Source organism: Momordica charantia (assembly GCF_013281855.1).
Source record: "Momordica charantia cultivar OHB3-1 chromosome 2 unlocalized genomic scaffold, Mcharantia_2.0 BLBB01000002.1, whole genome shotgun sequence".
NCBI classification, from domain to species: Eukaryota; Viridiplantae; Streptophyta; class Magnoliopsida; order Cucurbitales; family Cucurbitaceae; genus Momordica; species Momordica charantia.
The window spans coordinates 9,019,818-9,038,306 of record NW_028275160.1 but is presented as its reverse complement, the minus strand read 5'-3'; the positions used below and the strand labels follow the sequence as shown (position 1 = coordinate 9,038,306).

The 18,489-nt window shown below is 31.8% G+C and overlaps 2 protein-coding genes across 2 annotated transcripts; both read right to left on the bottom strand.

The window, feature by feature from the left end:
- Positions 1–1,935: 1,935 nt before the first annotated feature.
- LOC111017936 (cytochrome P450 81Q32-like) lies at positions 1,936–4,090 on the bottom strand. The gene is made up of 2 exons (XM_022293832.2): positions 3,172–4,090; positions 1,936–2,812 (listed from the first exon to the last, which is right to left on the bottom strand). The coding sequence occupies exons 1-2, from the start codon at positions 4,054–4,056 to the stop codon at positions 2,192–2,194; spliced, it is 1,506 nt and encodes a 501-aa protein (XP_022149524.1). The 5' UTR covers positions 4,057–4,090; the 3' UTR covers positions 1,936–2,191.
- A 3,927-nt stretch (positions 4,091–8,017) lies between these two features.
- LOC111017942 (metal transporter Nramp3) lies at positions 8,018–11,344 on the bottom strand. Its single transcript, XM_022293840.2, has 4 exons — positions 10,194–11,344; positions 9,963–10,099; positions 9,200–9,852; positions 8,018–8,585 (listed from the first exon to the last, which is right to left on the bottom strand). Exons 1-4 carry the CDS (start codon positions 10,715–10,717, stop codon positions 8,364–8,366), a joined length of 1,536 nt encoding a protein of 511 aa, XP_022149532.1. The 5' UTR covers positions 10,718–11,344; the 3' UTR covers positions 8,018–8,363.
- Between the last annotated feature and the right edge of the window lie 7,145 nt (positions 11,345–18,489).

Here is an 18,489-nt window from a genome sequence, read left to right as displayed (position 1 = left end):
GTATTTGAATTTACTTATCATATCAAAGTTTAGGTTGTTTCCTTTAAATTTTTTTTTTTTAATTATTTTTATATTTTCTTTTGTTTCTTTGTTTTCATTTATTTTTGTAGGTGACGGTTGATTAGTCTTTGGAAGCCACATTAGAGGTTTTCTAAGCAAAAAAAAGAAAAAAAAAACAATTTGGAGGAAAAAATTACAATGCCTAGGTGTTCTCAAACCTTGAAGCGGAGATTTTGAAAACGCAAGATTCAGTGCGCGACGACCTCCAGGCCTATAAATTTCTCATTTTTGAAAGACCTTAAGGATATTTTCTTTGAGGTCCCGAGCTACCTAAGTTATCTCTTGGGAACCATTTCTTTACCGTTTTGATTATTGTTTTTTTATATTTTAGCTTAGTTTTTGTGTTAGATTTCATTTCTATGACACAATGTAGCCAAAGCTATGAACTCTTGGGCTTCATGTATCTATGATTAACTAAGTTATTTCCATTCGTTGAGTTAACATTCTGATGGTAATGTTTGTAGTTAATGTTTGTAGTTGCTTAATCACCAACGACATGATTTTATATTCAATTTGAAATTGAGAGATAGAGAGTTGAATAAAACCTCGAATATTTAGTCATAGGTCACATTGTAAGACAGATGTTTACGAATTCTTGCGTAGCATTCATGAATCTCCCAAGCTTAAAGATTTTCGATAGGTTCAAAATTTCACAGAGACGTAGCAATTGACTTACAGAACTGTTTGCTAAATGCTTGAGAAAGATTTAGTAAGAAATAAGAGACAATATTTTACTTATCACTTTATATTTGAACAATAAAGGTTGAAACCCTAGACCTCTCTTCATTCTTTTTAATTTACTTTTCTTTTTAGTATATCCACACTACAAGAAAGTTGGGTTTTTTCAACGCACAAAAAAACGTCGGAAAAAATCACTTCTCCTGACGCATCTAAAAATGTCACGGTAAGTTTGATTTTTCTCGACCATTGTAATAAAACGTCTGGGAAAAGTCCCGATATTTCTTAAAATTTTCATTCACCCGCCTCTTTTTCCCACTCTTTTTTTTTATTTTTATCTTTTTCCCCCTCTTGTTCTTTTTTTTTACGTTATTCAAAAAACGTTGGGAAAAGTCCTGATATTTTTTAAATTTTCATTCGCCTGCCTCTTTTTTCCTCTCTTTACCCCACTCCCCTCTCTTTCTTTTCCCCCTATTTTTCCCTATCTTTCTCTTTTTGAACTCCCTCTCTCAACTCTCACATATATCCACGAACAACAACGTCCATGGCGAGCCTAACATCCCCGACGGCGAGCCCAGTATCTTCAGTAGCGAGATCCATGGTGAGCCTAACGTCCCTAGAGGTGAGATCCACATCCAAGGCAAGCCTAGCGGCAAGATCCGACATCGTTCAAGATGCGGCAGTGAGATCCAATTGTTTTAAATGGAGCCTAACATCCCCGACGGCGAGCCCAGTATCTTCAGTAGCGAGATCCATGGTGAGCCTAACGTCCCTAGTGGTGAGATCCACATCCAAGGCAAGCCTAGCGGCAAGATCCGACATCGTTCAAGATGCGGCAGTGAGATCCAATTGTTTTAAATGGTTTTTAATTTTTTGTTTCTTTTTTTAATAAAACACGTGTGGGGTGGAATTTCGAACTTGTGACCTCTTGGTCATATAGATACACGTCAATCGCTATACAACTATACTCCCTTTGGCTTTTAGTTTTTTGTTTCTAATTTTAAATTTTGGTTAAGATTTTCAAAATTGTTTTTGAAAAGTGAAAAGAACAAGGAAAGAAATACATCAGTATAATTTTTTTATAAACTAAAATATTTAAATGAAAAGTTAAAATTAGTATCAGCATCAAATGGATATGAATTATTTTGAATTTATCAACTCGTAAAATATATTTGAATTATTTGTAATACATCAAAATCACACAAACAAACTTAACTTCCATTACAACTATAATTTATTCTATTCTACATACACGCATATGTAATAGTTTCCATTATTTCAAAATCAGAATATTCATAGTTACATCCTTTTACTAGTTTTTGGAAATCTATTTTCAAATATTCTTTAATCGTAAAGCGGCACATAAAAAAGAGGGTTGACCCGTCCAAAGTCTAGTTCCTTTGAAAACGAAGAAGTTTTGGGAGTGACAAAGAAAACCTCGAGCTCATGTTGGTCAATTATTTTTGCTGAGAATAACTTTCATGATTGGATGTGGTTTACACTTGGCAATCAATGGTTGAGCTTTTGGCATAGTTGTTCCTTCACCTTCAGTCATGTCAACTAGTGAGCTGCTCACTCTTTTCCACTCAAAACATTGAATCAAAGATGCCAAAGTCAAGCCAACTACTCGTTGTGCCATTCCCATGCCAGGACATGCTCTCCTTCCAACACCAAATGGGAGTAGTTCATATGTGTTAGGTCTTATTGCATTTGTATGCCTTTCCGGCTTAAAACTTTTAGCATCTTCCCATAAATTTGGATCTCTATGTATAGCCCAAGCGTTCACCAATACAATGGTGTCACGTGGAATGTCGTAACCTTCTACTTTGCAGTCTTCAGATGCACAATGTGGGATGAGGATAGGACCTGTGGGAGTTAGCCGTAGAGTCTCGGAGATTATTCCTTGTAGGTAACTCAAACTCGATAAATCAGCTTCATTTACCATACGCTCTTGTCCAATGCAATAATCTATCTCAGTTCTTGCTTTCTTTAAAACATCTGGATTGTTTAGCAGATGAGATAGTGCCCATTCTATGGTCACTGCTGAAGTGTCAATCCCTGCTAATATTATATCCTACATGAAATGAGCATTAATTTTTAGGACTATACGTGTCAATATTAATGGGGTTCCGTCTCAAAACCAATTGTTAACATGCCCCTCAAGATCGTGGCTCTTTTGGCTCATCGATCTTGGTCGAATCTCATTTTTAGACCAGATGCTCGTTTGAGCATTTTGGGTTCTAATACCATATCAATATTGATGTGGTTCCATCTCAAAACTAATGGAAACGAGAGGAGTAACACATGTCGATTATAAACCTTTATAAGGTCCATTCTCTTCCCAACGTGGGATCCTTGACAATACGAAAGACGGGGAGAAAGAGAAGAAAGATTATAAAAAAGGCAAGAAATTGACATTGATGGAAAACATACCTGAATAATGCCTTTGATAACTTGATCACTATAATATTCTGGCTGTGTGTTTTGCAAGCCAAGTAAATGGTCAATCATGGTGTTTCCTCCATTGTTCTGATTCCGAATCTCATCAATTAATCCTTGAAAGAGTTCATCAGCTCTCTGTCCAAGCTTCATTATCCTCTTCTCCAAACCACTTGGATCAATCAAGTTCCACATGGGAATGAAATCTCCTGGATTCCACGACACAGCATGAGCTAGAATCTGTGTCACCACCTCCCTAAACTTCCTCGATTGCCTCGAATCCTCCGACATGTCGTCCCCATAATACTTCTTCCCAGCCAACATTCTCATGACAATACTAAACGTAAGATCTAAAAACAATGGCTCCACTTCCACCACTGCAAACTCTTCCAAAGAATCGCCGCATAATCTATGCATCAAACGTTTAATCTCATCTTCTCGGATTCCCACGAAAGAATTAAGACGACTTGTCGACAATACCTCGAGGGCGCTGATTCGACGGAGGTTTCGCCAATGTTCGCCGTAAGGGGAGGACCCCAAGGTGGTGTAATTGTATGCTAAGTACTTCCCACTCTTCATTATTGGCCGATTTGCAAGAACAATATCGTTCTTTGTAAAGCATTCTTGCACGGCAGAAGAAGATGATACAACTACAATGAGACGTGAACCGAATCGAAGAGAGAAAATCGGTCCGAACTTTTTGGAGATTTTGTGAAACGTTCGATGGACGGGATGTTTGACGAGATGGATATGACCTATCAATGGAAGAGCGAAAGGCGGGCTTGGTGGTAGGTTCCCGCGACGAGGTCGCGGTAGAAAGCTTAAGACAATGAGAAGAGAGAAGAGAGAAGAGAGAATAGAAAGCAAAAGAAATTCCATTTCTATGGTCACTCCAGTACTTGGTTTTGGTTTCTCTCCTTTTGGTGGGAAAGTTCAATCATCAAATATATAGAGGTAGGAGAGGGAAAATAAGAGAGAGAAAATAGTTCTTTAGTTTTTTTAGTACAAAAGCTAAAATAATTAATTACAAGAATCAGAACCAATGGACCGATATCATTAGTTTAACATTAATTGCGATTTAGAAGAGAAAAATACAATTATAAATGAGGGAAGATTAAAATGAACGATGTTTTGATATGGATATAATATATATATTAGAGATCAAAAGAATCGGGTATTTTTTATGAATAGCATTTTTTTGTTGTCATATTTAGAAATATACCAACAATTTTTTTTCTGCAGAAATTGAAAATTTTTAAAAATCATTTGTTTTGTTATTATACTTTTCCTATGGTTATTTTTTAAAATTGATATACATGACCATGAAGAATATATATCACTCATATATTTAATATTAAGTATATCAAATTTTTTTTTTGAAGTAGTCTATGAGTTATTGAATACTAATTATATCACTGATATAATTGATATATCTCATATGAATTATATCAGTCACACAAAATATATTAATTATATACTTCATATCATTGATAGTACTCAAAAAAAAAAAAACGACATATCATTGATAAATTTTCTCCAATTTGAATATTTTGGTTTAAGTATCATTTTTGGTTTCTTGTTGATATATCAAGATACTTGATATTAGATAGATGCGAATTACATAATTGATATATTAAATCTAAAGTATATCACTAACTGATATATCTAATATATACGAAGTATTTTTGTCACATTAAATATGTGAATAATATACTTCATATTAGGTATATCACTGTCAAATACTCATTGAGTGGAAGATTTTGGTCTAAATACGTATTAGTTTCTTATTGATATATATTAGTAATAAATTTCATTTTAGGTCTAACATAATCATACAGCTAATATACAAAATACTAAGTATATGCACATATATTACTAATATATCTATTATTACTATGATATATCTAATATGAAGTAATAATTAATATATAACACTAATATGAAGTATTAGTCAGACTGAAGATATCAATGATATACTTTATTTTAGACATATCACTAATATAATTGATATACCTGTCAAAGCGAGCATAGTTCAACGGTAATTACATATATATCCAACCAAGAAATTGTGAGTTCAAATACCATTTCCACATGTTGTACTAAAATATATATATATATATATAGATAGATAACTGACTAATATTAATATACCATTGATATGTTTAATATTAGATATATCAACGCGAAAGTTTTTATCAATTTTAGAAAATTGTCTATTGACGCAAGAATCATCATGTGTGAGAGACAGCATTCTTTTTTCTTCCTAGTATGTGGGATAAAAATTCAAACCTCTAATCTTTTAGTCGATGCTATAATATGTCTTAACCAATTTAATTAGGTTCAAATTTAGTTAATTTATCTATATAATAGACCAGCTCAAATAACTACAAATCATAATTGAATACACATCATAACTTTTTTTTTCACTTTGAGTACGACTACACATCATAATTAGACGTTATAAAATAACTAATGATTTATTATTTAATCAACAATTTATAATTAACCTATTGTACAACTAATAATCATAGTATTATACAATTAAAACGTTTTTTTTTTAGACAACAATTAAAAAGTTGAAGAGCTTATTATTTTAGATCATTCAATATGTACTTCTTTAATTGTAATACTTTATTAGTGCACAAACTCTAACGTTACTTTTGGAAACTTCTCTTCTCTCTTGTCAATTATCTAATTAAGCATCTATCAAAAAAAAAAATCTAATTAAGCAAGAATCTTCGTCCAATCTAAAATAATAATAATAATAATAATAAATTCAAAAGAAAAAACACTCCGTCCGAATTTTCATATTTTCTTAGATGTCATCAGTAGATGGACTAATTCCTACTTGAATTTAGTTTTTTTTTTCTCTTTTTATGGAGAAAATTTGGGCACAGTCAAGTTTGATTTGATTTAATTAATTCGAAAATTGAGAAAAGAATCACATTTGTGATATTAATCGCATTTGATTAGACCAAGTATATATAAAAGTTGGACTATTATTTTTATTTTTATTTTTTTTTTACGTCTTCCTCTCAGTGCACTTATTTGTCACGCATAGATAAATTTATGTAATTTTCGGTCGTTTCATCCATGATAAAAGAAAGATATATATATATATATATTTTGACAAAAGTGAGCATCAACACTAATTAACATCAATTTACAACTAAGAGATTATAAATTTGATCCCGCCCCACGTATTGTACTATATATGTATATATATTAGTTCCAAAAGTGTGTCTATACATGAATAATTTAAATATTATTTTGGTTCCTATACTTTCAGTTTTCAATTCTATTCACTTTAGTTCATGTATTTTCAAAACGTCTATTTAGTCCATGTATTTTTAAAAAGTGATCAATTTGATTTTTATTTCTAAAATTTGAACACAAATTTTGTATACAATGAAAACTCTTTAATAGAAATTTATTGTTACATCTAAAAAATTTAGTGAGTGAAATATCATGCTAAAAATATTATGAAAAATGAGATAAAATGAAAATGAATGGACTAAAATATTCAATTTATAAAAGTATATTGACTAAAATAGATGTTTTGAAAAGTACATGAAAAAAATAAACGTTTTGAAAGGACATGGGCTAAAATGAACTAAAGAGAACCAAAATAGTATTTAAACCCGTATAATTTCTCCAAAGAATAATAAAATAATAAAGAAATATATTTTGAAACCTATATATTTGTCAAAAATCAGGAAAGGTAATATCGAGAGATATTAATAAGTGATAAAGAAAAAAAAGTCCACACTGAGAATGTGTTTGAGAGGGATGGTGGAATGAGTGATTTTGAAAAAACAGAAATAAGTATAATTGATTTTTCAAAATTACGATCATAGGTACCTTTAAAATCGATTTAAAGTGATTTTAAATTTTCTTAAAATTAATTTTTTAATTTACCAAACATGATCAAAGGAAAGTGATTTGGATATGCCAAAATCACTCACAAAATACAACTCTAAGTTTAAATGATTTAAAAAAAAATCAATTTCAAATTCCAATTAAACAATTAATTCAAAATGGATTTATATATTTTACTCAAAAGGCAATATAATTCATTAACTAATTTAAGGAAATGAATAAATAAAACCTGAAATATATATATGTTCTTGAAGATATAAGTTATAGATTGAATCGTGATGAAAGTAACTTAGAAGTTATCCATATTATTGGATATATATGTTACATGTCAGCATACTCGAGATTAAATTGAAAACTTTTACCACTATGAACATAACTTTAAAGCACTCATTTTCGATCCAGTGGTTGTGAATTCAAATCCCAACCCCCATTTCTTGGACTAAACAAAATGAAAAACTTTGCAGTTATTAAACTAGAGTTAAAATCTCAAAAAATTAAAAAATTAAAAAACTGTAAGCATGACACAATTTTTTGTCCATCTATCCTTATTGATTAAATTGATTTCTTGTACTAAACAAAATGTTGATTAAATTGATTTCTTGTACTAAACAAAATGAAAAACTTTGCAGCTATTAAACCATAGTTAAAATCTCAAAAAATTAAAAAATAAAAAACTGTAAACATGACACAATTTCCAATTACCACTAAAATATATTCATGTCGGCCATTACAAGTAATATTGATCATTTACTTAGCTTAGTATTTAGTTTTTGACGGTAAACCTAAGCATATTTTGACTTATTAGTATTATTATGGAAAAAAAACTTATTAGTAAGCTACCCAAAAAGCCATAGATTCAAATTTGAATAGGCCACTACAAAGTATGATTTAATGATTTACCATCAGTCTTTAGCGATCAGCAGAGTGAAGAGTTAATTTAAGTTCAACTTTGGGAAGCAACTTCAGAACATTTAAATAACATTAATATTACCTAGTTTGGAAATTGGGTAAAGTTAGAAAACTATCAAAACAACAGAACTTAAAATCAGCTACCAGGTTTCAGGCTGCAGCCTACAATCTTTCTTCATTTCACTGTATACAACAGAAAAATGAACAGTTATCATACAAAATTAACCACATAACAGCTTTTCTCCAAATCATAACTATATCTTTCAACTAACTGATATATATGTTACTCCTGGGAAGAGTTTTCTGATTTCATTTCAACAGATGGTCGATGATGAGACAGTTATTCGACGAAGGTCGATCGGTAGTCTACTAAATAAGTCAAGGTAGGAGATGATCACTCAGTTCCCAGTGTCTGTGCAAGTCTTCCGGCTTATGAAGTCATGCCAACTTGAAAACGAAATACTTTGAAAGATGAGGTAAACAACAAAGGCAAGGTACGCAGCAATGAAGACGATCATGAAAGTGGCGATGAATGCTCCGTTCACTTCCGATGAGAAGAAGCTCACCAGAAGATACCCGTTAATGGCCATCACCAAGACTGCCACCAGCCAAGAGGATATCTGAAAGGGCAGAAGGAGATGTGAGTAATTGAACTGCAAATGTTGTTCTATTTCCAAACTATTTATATTGAACAATAAGAGAATTAGAAGCTATGGAAGTTTTGCCTAAAACACTAACAGCAGCAAGGAGGATGGCCAAGGACTTGCTAATCTATTATAAGGGTGTCTTCCATTCTAATATGGCTAAAATTTCTTCGACTGCTGTGAAGAATACGTATAAAAGATTAGACGTACCATAATTTATTAGTTTAAGGTTTTGAGTTTGGTGGTGAACTAATATGATATTAGAACCAAAGATCTCGTGTTCAAACTTGTTTATATCATTTCCTCCTAATCAATATACCGATAGCCACTTGGTGGGTCTCGTGCCTTGACCTACAACTTAGGAAGTCTGCTTAACCTTTTGGGTTCAAATTTAATGAAAGCAACAAAGCCATCATCCATTAATTCTAAAACATGAAACTGATTATACACGGTGACCAGTGACTAAACTAATTGTACTCTGAAATCAAAAGAAAGAACAAAGTTGTGACCAAGTTATTAGATCATTCCATGGCAATAGACTGTATAGCATAAACGTTGCAATAGTGAAGATAGTAAAGAAAGAAACATACCTTTAAAACAGGGCCAATTCTGAAAGTGCCCATTAGACGTTCCTTAGAAGCCAAACAGAGAAGAGGAATGAGAGCAAAAGGGATCTGAATTGACTGGAGGACATTGAGCCATTCATTCAATTCGTCGACCATCGAGTCGGAAGTTTCAAATGCTAGAGCAACAATCATAGTCGGCACGATTGCAAAGCTTCGAGTAATCAAAGCTCTTAGCCATTTTTTCAACTTCAAGTTCAGGAATCCCCCCATGATAAACTGTCCTGCATATGTACCAGTAATGGTGCTACTTTGGCCGGCAGCTAACAAACCAATAGCCCAGATGTACAAAATGGGGAGAAGTCCTCCACCATATTTATCTTGAAGGTATTCGCCTGCGTTCACGAGACCGATGCTCTTCGCTATGTCTGTGCCATAGAAAGCTTTAGCAAACACAGTTGTAACAAACAAGTTGATGATGAAGGAGACAAGAAGGGCTAGAGTGGACTCAATGGAGTAGTATCTGAGAGCTTCTCGAACCCGTCCTCGCTTGGTCGGATCAACATCTCGCGACTGCACAAGGGCAGAGTGCAGAAACACATTATGAGGCATAATGATACATCCAACAACAGCAACAGCCTGTTTTATAGTCTTGGAGCTAAGTTTCGGAATCAAAATACCTGTGAACAAGGTTCAATATTGGCCATTGTATTAGAGGCAAAGACAATACTGATTCAACAGTTACAAAACACAATGAAAGAAAAGAGAGGGAACACTCCTGAGTCCTCACCCAATAGAAGCTCCTTCCCATTTGGCTTAGTTTCCCCAAACATCCAAGCAAAAGAGAGAGCCATTGTGGCAATAAGGACAGCAAAAACAGCCTCTAATTTCCTCACACCATAATTCTCAAGGAACAGGAAGATAAAACTGACAAGAATCAACATAACACTTTCAATTGGGGAAACTCTTAAGCATCATACAAGGAACTCAAATTGAGAAGAGAGTAAACAAGAAAAGTTACCAATCTAGAGCAGTGATGATGACTCCAGCCCAGAGAGGCAAAGCACCATTACTTAGAATCTTGATGGCAATGGCACTCCCAATAACTTCCTGTATATCAGCCCCAATGAGGGCCAATTCCGCCATGACCCACAGCACCATTCTGGCCCAAGTTGGATACTCTTCTCTACAGAGCTCGGCCAAGTGCCGGCCAGTGGCGACGCCAAGCCTGGCCGAGAGCAGCTGAATCAGAAGCCCCATGGCCGTAGCCCAAAACAGAAGCCACAACAGAGAATACCCAGCAATCCCACCCGCCTGAAGATTGGACTCCAAATTCCCAGGGTCCAGAAACGCTATGCTCATCAAAAACCCTGGCCCGGTGAACAGCCAGAGCTTCCTCCATGAAAACGGCGGGACACCCACTCCCGAATCGGCCTCCGATTCGTCGATCCCAATAACCACAACCTTCTCCCTCAAATCATAAGCAGTTTCTTCTTCTTCTTCTTCCGGTAACAACGGTTGCTCCTGCCGATCATCGGGATGCATGATTGGATAATCAACAGTATGCAGTGGGGATTACAGAGTTTTTACGATGTGGGTTACTAAAAAATTTTCCCCTCACTTCTGGATTTCGCTCACAAATCCCTCCTTCTCGAAACTTTATCGTCAATGGAGGAAAAGAAAGAAACTGCCAGTGGGCATCGCACTCGCTTTCCTTTCTTTTTCTCTAGGACTCGACAGTTCACTTTTCCTTTTTCTTTAATTTCAAAAAATGGGTAGAATTAGAATGAAAAACTCGAGCGCTCTCCGTTCTCGTTACCGAATTCAGGACACTAATAAAAGCCCCAAACAAACAATCGCCATGTGTGAAAAGAATAAAGAGCTCAGTGAGGCGTCGTGGTCGAGGTCGTCCTCACCTCGGTTAAATTGAAATCCCCAAATTTGACTGCTCCTGAAAGATCAAATTTCTTGCAGAGCCCAAAATTGTTGTGGCTTCCACGATTAAAACTCGTGGGCAAAAGCCAACAAGTGGGGGCCCGTCGTGGCAATCGCAATCGCACCCATGTTCCATTCCATCGGATTGCTTCAAAACGTCACCGTATGGGGCAACGATGATCGCCGGCGGAGGGTTACTCCGGTGAACAGTGACGTGGAAGCCGGAATATTGGGGATCGAAGGATTGTTTTTTTGGGGAATTGGGAAATTTGGGGCGAAGGAATAAGGCGAGCGTGAGTTGGATGATGCCAAGTGTGTGGCCAGAACGTGCCCGTGAAGGCTTTGGCCGTGGCCCGCCCGTGGATACACAAGATAAGCTGAGCTGCACGTGAACTCCACGTGATTACACATATATAATATACCATTATATACATGTGATTTTTTTTTAAATATTACTATTTACAGAGCTAATTTTGAAAATATTCTCACTTCAAATTTTATTTATAAGATAATGGATGACTTTGTCCACTTCAGCAGTTATGTCGATATGTTGTAATTATTCTTTTTTAAAATTTGTAGCATGTCATCTTTTGAAAAGACGGTGTTGTTTTGACGGTCTTCTTTTATGAAAAAGCAATAATTTAAATTAGAATCTAAAGATCGGTTTTAAGAAAAATCTAACAAAATCTTAAAACAATCCAATTAAAAAAGTCAATTTAACTAATTAAACATTTATGATTTATACAAAATCTAACTTTAAAAAATTAAATGAAATGGTACCATGAGTTTTGTTCCATTGAATATTAATGGAATCGAAGCAAAGAACAACGGCTTTAAGATGGGAAATGGTTATGTGAAGGCTATTGGAATTCAAGTATAGAAATCGCAATCATACAATGAATCTCCACCAAAATTGTGTTAGAGAAGTTGTTGTTATGCAACTCAAGATGATGGAGGGAGGATAAGTTGGTGAGGTGGGAGAAATTAGTCCAATGCAAATTCTAAAAGTATTATTTTAAAATAAATTAGAAAGTTAGGATATTTTTTAAATTAATATATGTCAATTACCGCGGATCATTCTTCTAAATTGTAAAAATTGATTCATCCTTCATTCACACTCCCCGAATAAACATAACTAAAATTTTAATTACACGATATTGTTGGACTTTAGTGAAGAAGGCTGTGTGTGAGTTTAGTTTATTTGTTATTGATTTACTCAAGGTTGATTTCTTGCATAAACTTTTTAGGGCTCGATTTTATTTGGAATTAGTACATTTTAGGAGATTTTTATGAATTTTTTTTTTCTATTTTTGGTTGAAGACTAATGAGTGAACGAAATAAAAATTGTAACAGTAGCTTAAAAAATAATTAAGCGTGTTGAATTCGAAAGTAAAAATTAAAATTTTCACTTAATTGAATTTTAGTTTAAATATGTGTGGTAACCTTTGAAATTTATTTATCTATTAAATGTAATTTAAATAAATCATTGAAAATAAACTTTCTAACTAGGCTGGTGTCTCGGCAATTATGGTTGGTTTCATTACATGCTTTTAAAACGCAAACCAAATTTAAAAATAAAAAAATTAAAATATAGTTTTCAAAAATCCTTCTTTGGCTTTTAAAATTTGGTCAAGATTTTAAAATACTTTTAAAAAGAGAAGTGCTTTCTTTTAACGAAAAAAGAAAAACAAATATAGCTTTTAAAAACAAAAGGCCAAAAAACACAAATGATTACACTTATTTAATACAATAGCAAAATGTCTCAGGTGTATTTAGTTGGTGATTTGAAAACATAAATATTAAAACAAGGAATTTAATGAAAGACATAATTGTATTCGATGTTTTTTAGTATTTTCGTATATATGTTTGATAGCAGATTTGAAAATTGAATCTCTGTTTAACAAATAATTTAAGGTATATTAAAAATTTCAAGGTGTATTTAGTAATATATTTATAGACCAACTAAGTATTTAGTTTCATCTAAAATATTATTAATTAATTTATTAACCTATTACACATTTAGTGTAATTAGTATATAATTTATAATATATTATATTTTAATAAAAAGTTTTTATCTTTTTAATATAATTATATCTTTTAAATTTTCAAATTTAAGATTTGAAAACACTTAAAAATTTCTAATAGAATCACGTAATCCTAAAACAAACTTTAAAAACGAATGTGTTAAACAAATATTTTTTATTAGGTGAATCTAAAAATAAGAAATCAACCTTTTATTTCTTATTTCTCCTTTATATTGAAACATAAATAATATTAGTATTCTCATATATTTATATTCTAAATATTAATCAATTAAAGCATATTCTTTCCATCAAATAAAACTAGTCATTCAAATGAGTAAAAAAAGATAAGCTTAAACATAATTTCATGATTAAGATATTTGTACTCTCCTTAGAGAGTTGTAATTTCGAAAATCTACGTTTTTTAGTATAACATATAGAGTAAAAATTTAAATTCACAATCTTTTAGTTAGATATAGTTTTTAAACTAATTGAGATACATCTAGATGGATGGATAGAAAGCCTCGTACTTGCAATGATGAAAAGAAAAATAAAAAATAAAAAACACGAAACCAGTTTCCCTCTACATATGATGAATGTCAACCCCCAAAAACTACATTTAAAAAATCAATATTATATATATCCTTTGTGGGTGCTAATTTCAAAGTTCATTGTGAATAAATTATATAAACACTTTCTACATTTTTTTAGTACTAAAATACGTTGTTTGATAGGTTCTAGGATAAAGCATGAAACATGTTGGGGGAAAGGCAAATAAATATGGTGGACTAAAACAGATGTGAATATACAAAGTTTTTGTTATTAAAATATCTGAAGTTGAAAATTGGAAGAAAAAAAATATGGTTTAATAAAAACAACTCCCACAATTAATATAGAAAAGTTTGGTTAAATAATTAAGTTCGGAGAAGTGAAAAAAAAAAAAAAAGTTTAGACAAGATTTTTTTTTCTCTCTTTTTTTGAGCTCGACAAGATCTAAGAGATTTGAGAACTCTTGTAACAGGCAACTCTAAGGTTGGATGAAAAGGCATAACTTAGAAGGACGACCTCCCAATTTATGGTAACTTCAAAATTAAATATAAAAAAATCTCAACGGGTGTTTGGTTCCCCGTTTTCAAAACGACGAGTAGGATTTGTTAAGACAAATCTTCCTTTGTTTCTCAGTTTTATAAACTCAAGTAGCTACGACAAACCCAAGTTGCTACAGTAAATACTATTCCACCCTTTAGATTTGCTACGGTAAATACTATTCCACTCTCCAGATTGCAATAGTAAGCATTATTCCACTCCCAAATTGCTATAGTACTTTATTCTTACTCTCCAAGTTGCTACAGTGTATATTTTGTCTTTATTTTATATATCCTTAAAATAGTATTTCCTAATTTCATAATTAAATTGACTTTTGAGATACACAATCAACGGAGACCTTCCCGACATATATTGCAGACGTCTCGACACAATAAAGACCATACTCTTTTTCATATATCAATTGCCGCTGAACTATACTCGCTTTGACTCTAAAAATTTGATAATTAAAAAATTATGTACATAGAAAGTTATATCTTAACATTTCACCTCTTTCTAGACAAATTTATGCTCTTCCTTTGATAAGACGTTCTTAGTTTAATTGTGAGAGATGGATTTTTTTAATGATCTTTTATTATAAACTTTGGGTGAAGATTAGTCAAAGGGTGTTAGAAGGACTCTTCATTGGGTTAATTAATATTTGTTTTGTTAAACATAACTCTATTGTTTCAAGCATATGAAACATGTAATACTACGTACCATGTTTGGGAGTGATTTGAGTAAAATTAATTTTAACAAAAATGATATAATCATAAGTGATGTGGTATGAAATCAAGCCCAATTCTTCGTCAATCACTTGACCAAGAATCACCCTCCCACTCAACAATACAAATGAGATTTTGGGTGTGTTTTGTAAAAATCACTTTTGTCATTGTTAAAATTACTTCACTTTCAATTGATTATGTTTGGCAAAATAAAAAAAAATTGATTTTAGAAAAGTTTAAAATCGCTTTAAATTTATTTTTAAGATATAACTTGAACTGTGATTTTGAAAAATCAATTATACTTGAATCTCTTTTTTTAAAATCACTGATTCTACCGACTCTTAAACGCACCCTTTCATTTTTCTCAAAATCACTTTTATGTATCTCAAAACATCAATTTTCTCGATCAATCAATTGACCAAGAGTATCACCCTCCCACAATCACTCTATAAATACCTAGTGGATTTTATTTTTTATAAAAAGTCTTAATATTTTAGGTTTAAGGAGGAAGGGAGAAAAGTTGTGCATTCAAAGTAAAAAAAGAGAGTAGTCAAATTTAAAAGCAGTCAAGATCAATAATAAAAGCATTCCAAGTATTGACACATGTAGTCAAGATCAATAATAAAAGCATTCCAAGCATCCACTCCACGTTGGGAGTGAAGTTCAAATGGAAGTACAGTGAATCAAGGAATTAAGTAATCAATCATAGATGAAATTTGAGTACTCATTCACAACTTCAACCTAACCTCAACGAATTAAGATATCAAATGTTTAGTTAGACAGTCGTGAATTTAAATTACTCCACTCCACATCTTGTATGAAAAAAGATATATGTACACTCGTGGGCGTGATCATTTCAATTTCATGAATTATACACTATATATATCTTTGATAAAAACTTCATAATTAGGATTAATTCACCTTCAATCTAAGCTTTCCAATAGAAAATTTTAATTTTATGTATCAATATGTCTCTCAACTTTTGATTTGTTTCTAATGCACCTTTTATCTATTTAATTACATTTTTTTAATATTCACAGATCTATTAGATCCAAAATTTAACGTTAACGTTATTTAGAGTCTTAGTAGACATAAAATTCAATTTTACGTATAGTAAAACCGTAAATTTAAAAATTTTTGAATATGTCAAGGATGCTTATTACACAAAATTGAAAGTTACTTATTTGACACTTTTAAAAAAGCTTGGGATCTTTTAAATACATAAAATTAAAAGTTTAAGAATATATTAGATACTTTTTAAATGTTAAAGTATATCGTTTAGGAATATATAAGATATACTTTAACATTTAAATGACTAAACTTATAATTTAATTTTATGGGGTAGCCGTCTGACCATACAACATTTAGTATCGAAAAATACAAAAATTAATTCTTAAGGTGGGTAGTCATTGCATGATTTGAACCATTCTCTCTCACTTTGAAATTTATTCTATTATTCTAGAATCTATAAATAGTTTAGTATTCTATCAAAATCAAAAGATGATATACAAATTTCTAATAGATTAAATGAAATCTCAAACAATCTCACTCTTGTGTTTTTGACACTAATGAAATTCAATCAATGGACTTTTAAGTCTCTTAAGATCGATTTAGGGTACTAATATTTGGCCTCTATGGTAGAATCAGACGAGGGTCTGAGAGCCGGTGGTTTACCTTGTGCGAATGTCACCAGTTTGAGTCCGCTTATCCAAGTCGTGAACTTAGCCAATATAAAGCTATATGATAATACTCTATTTTTTCGATTCAATAGTTCGATCTATGATTTATCATTCATGAACGTTGATAACCATTGAACTAAACTTAATCTATTCTTATTTTTTAATATATTAATTATGTAGGAACTATATATGCATGGAAGCCAACATAAACTTAGCTCAGCTGTAATTGACACACCAAAAGATCATAAGTTCGAATCTCCATATCCCACTTATTGTACTAAAAAAGAAAACTATGTATACATGTAATATCTATACTATGACCTCACATAGACTATCACATATAGGGTCACATGCCTTAAACTCAAGACATAATATCAATATCAACTTTAGTTTATTTTAATTCTCATATTTTCAACATATTCATTTTGATTTCTGTAACTTTAAAAAGTGATCATTTTTTATCCCTATTTACAAATTTTAAAAACAAATCCAGAAGGGACCTATGGTTTATAATAAACATGGGCTACTCCGCTCATTGCAAATTGGTTTTGAGATGAAACTCATGAACATTAACATGTATTAGAGCAGGAGGTTCTGTATTCGAACCCCTGAGCTTAAATTTTGGGTTGAGTAGTGGTTCATTTTGAAAATATACGAACTTCCTCCCTCGAACATTTTGAAAATACAAGAACTAAAATGAAGGAATTTAGAACAAGTTGCATCGACGCTTGCCCTCGTCAAAGGAGGGAGGAAGGTGGCAATTGGTTTTGGTGGGAGAGAAAGAGGAAGACATATTTAAGGGGGCAAATTTGTAAATTCTAAGGAGTCGTTTGTTTCATAGAAATCCAAGATTCCGGTGAGACGGATATTTGGATTCCCACGTTTGTTTTGCTGTAATGTAAGATACCCTGGTATGCCCGGGTATTCTAGGATGCCCATACGGAAGGCATCCGAGTCGATTTGTATGTCATTTTGAAACATGGGTTTCCATGATTCCCATGTCAAGGGCATCCTATATTGACATTTTTGCCCCTTCATCAGTTTTTCATATATTTTATTTTATCAAATTTCTTTAGTTTTATTTGTAATTTTATAATTTAAATAAATTAATGTACTATTGACTAATAAGCAATTAAGTATATTTATGTATTACACGTACATATAAAATAAACTTCAATTAAATTATATAATATCTCCATTGACTTTTAATATTTGGAATGGCTTATTATGAATAATATATATTATCTTAAATACATAATTTTAAAACAATATTTTTTTAACGATTAGCCTACCTTTGATATTCTTCTTAAAAAAATATAATTTAATGATATAATAAATGAATTTCACCAAATATAATATTAATTATATAATTATATTTTTCTTCCATTTCCACCCCTTCAAACTTCCCCATCAACCCTTAATACCTTATGGTCTGGAGGTGGAGTCATCGGTTCCGAGAAAGAAAAAGGATCTAAAAATATTAAAGTTGAAAAAGAAATTTATACATTCAATATTAATTACTTTAAAAAAATCTTATATAAATATAAATTCTACTAACATACAAAAATTAATACATATACGTAATTAATATAAAAAAAGACTGAAATGTTAAACTAATTTTAAGAAAATCTATTATCTAAATGCAAATTATATTAGATTAATGTATAAATTATATAAATATTCGTAAGGGCATTTTTAGAACATTTATAAATTTAGAACATTCCTATGAATAAATCCTACAAAACAAACATGGCTATCTAAATATTCTCGGACATCCTTATATATTTTCCTATGAAACAAACGTGGTCGTCTGAAGATGTCGGACATCTATAATTCCGGACATCTAAAATGTCAGGCACCTGAAGATGCTGGGT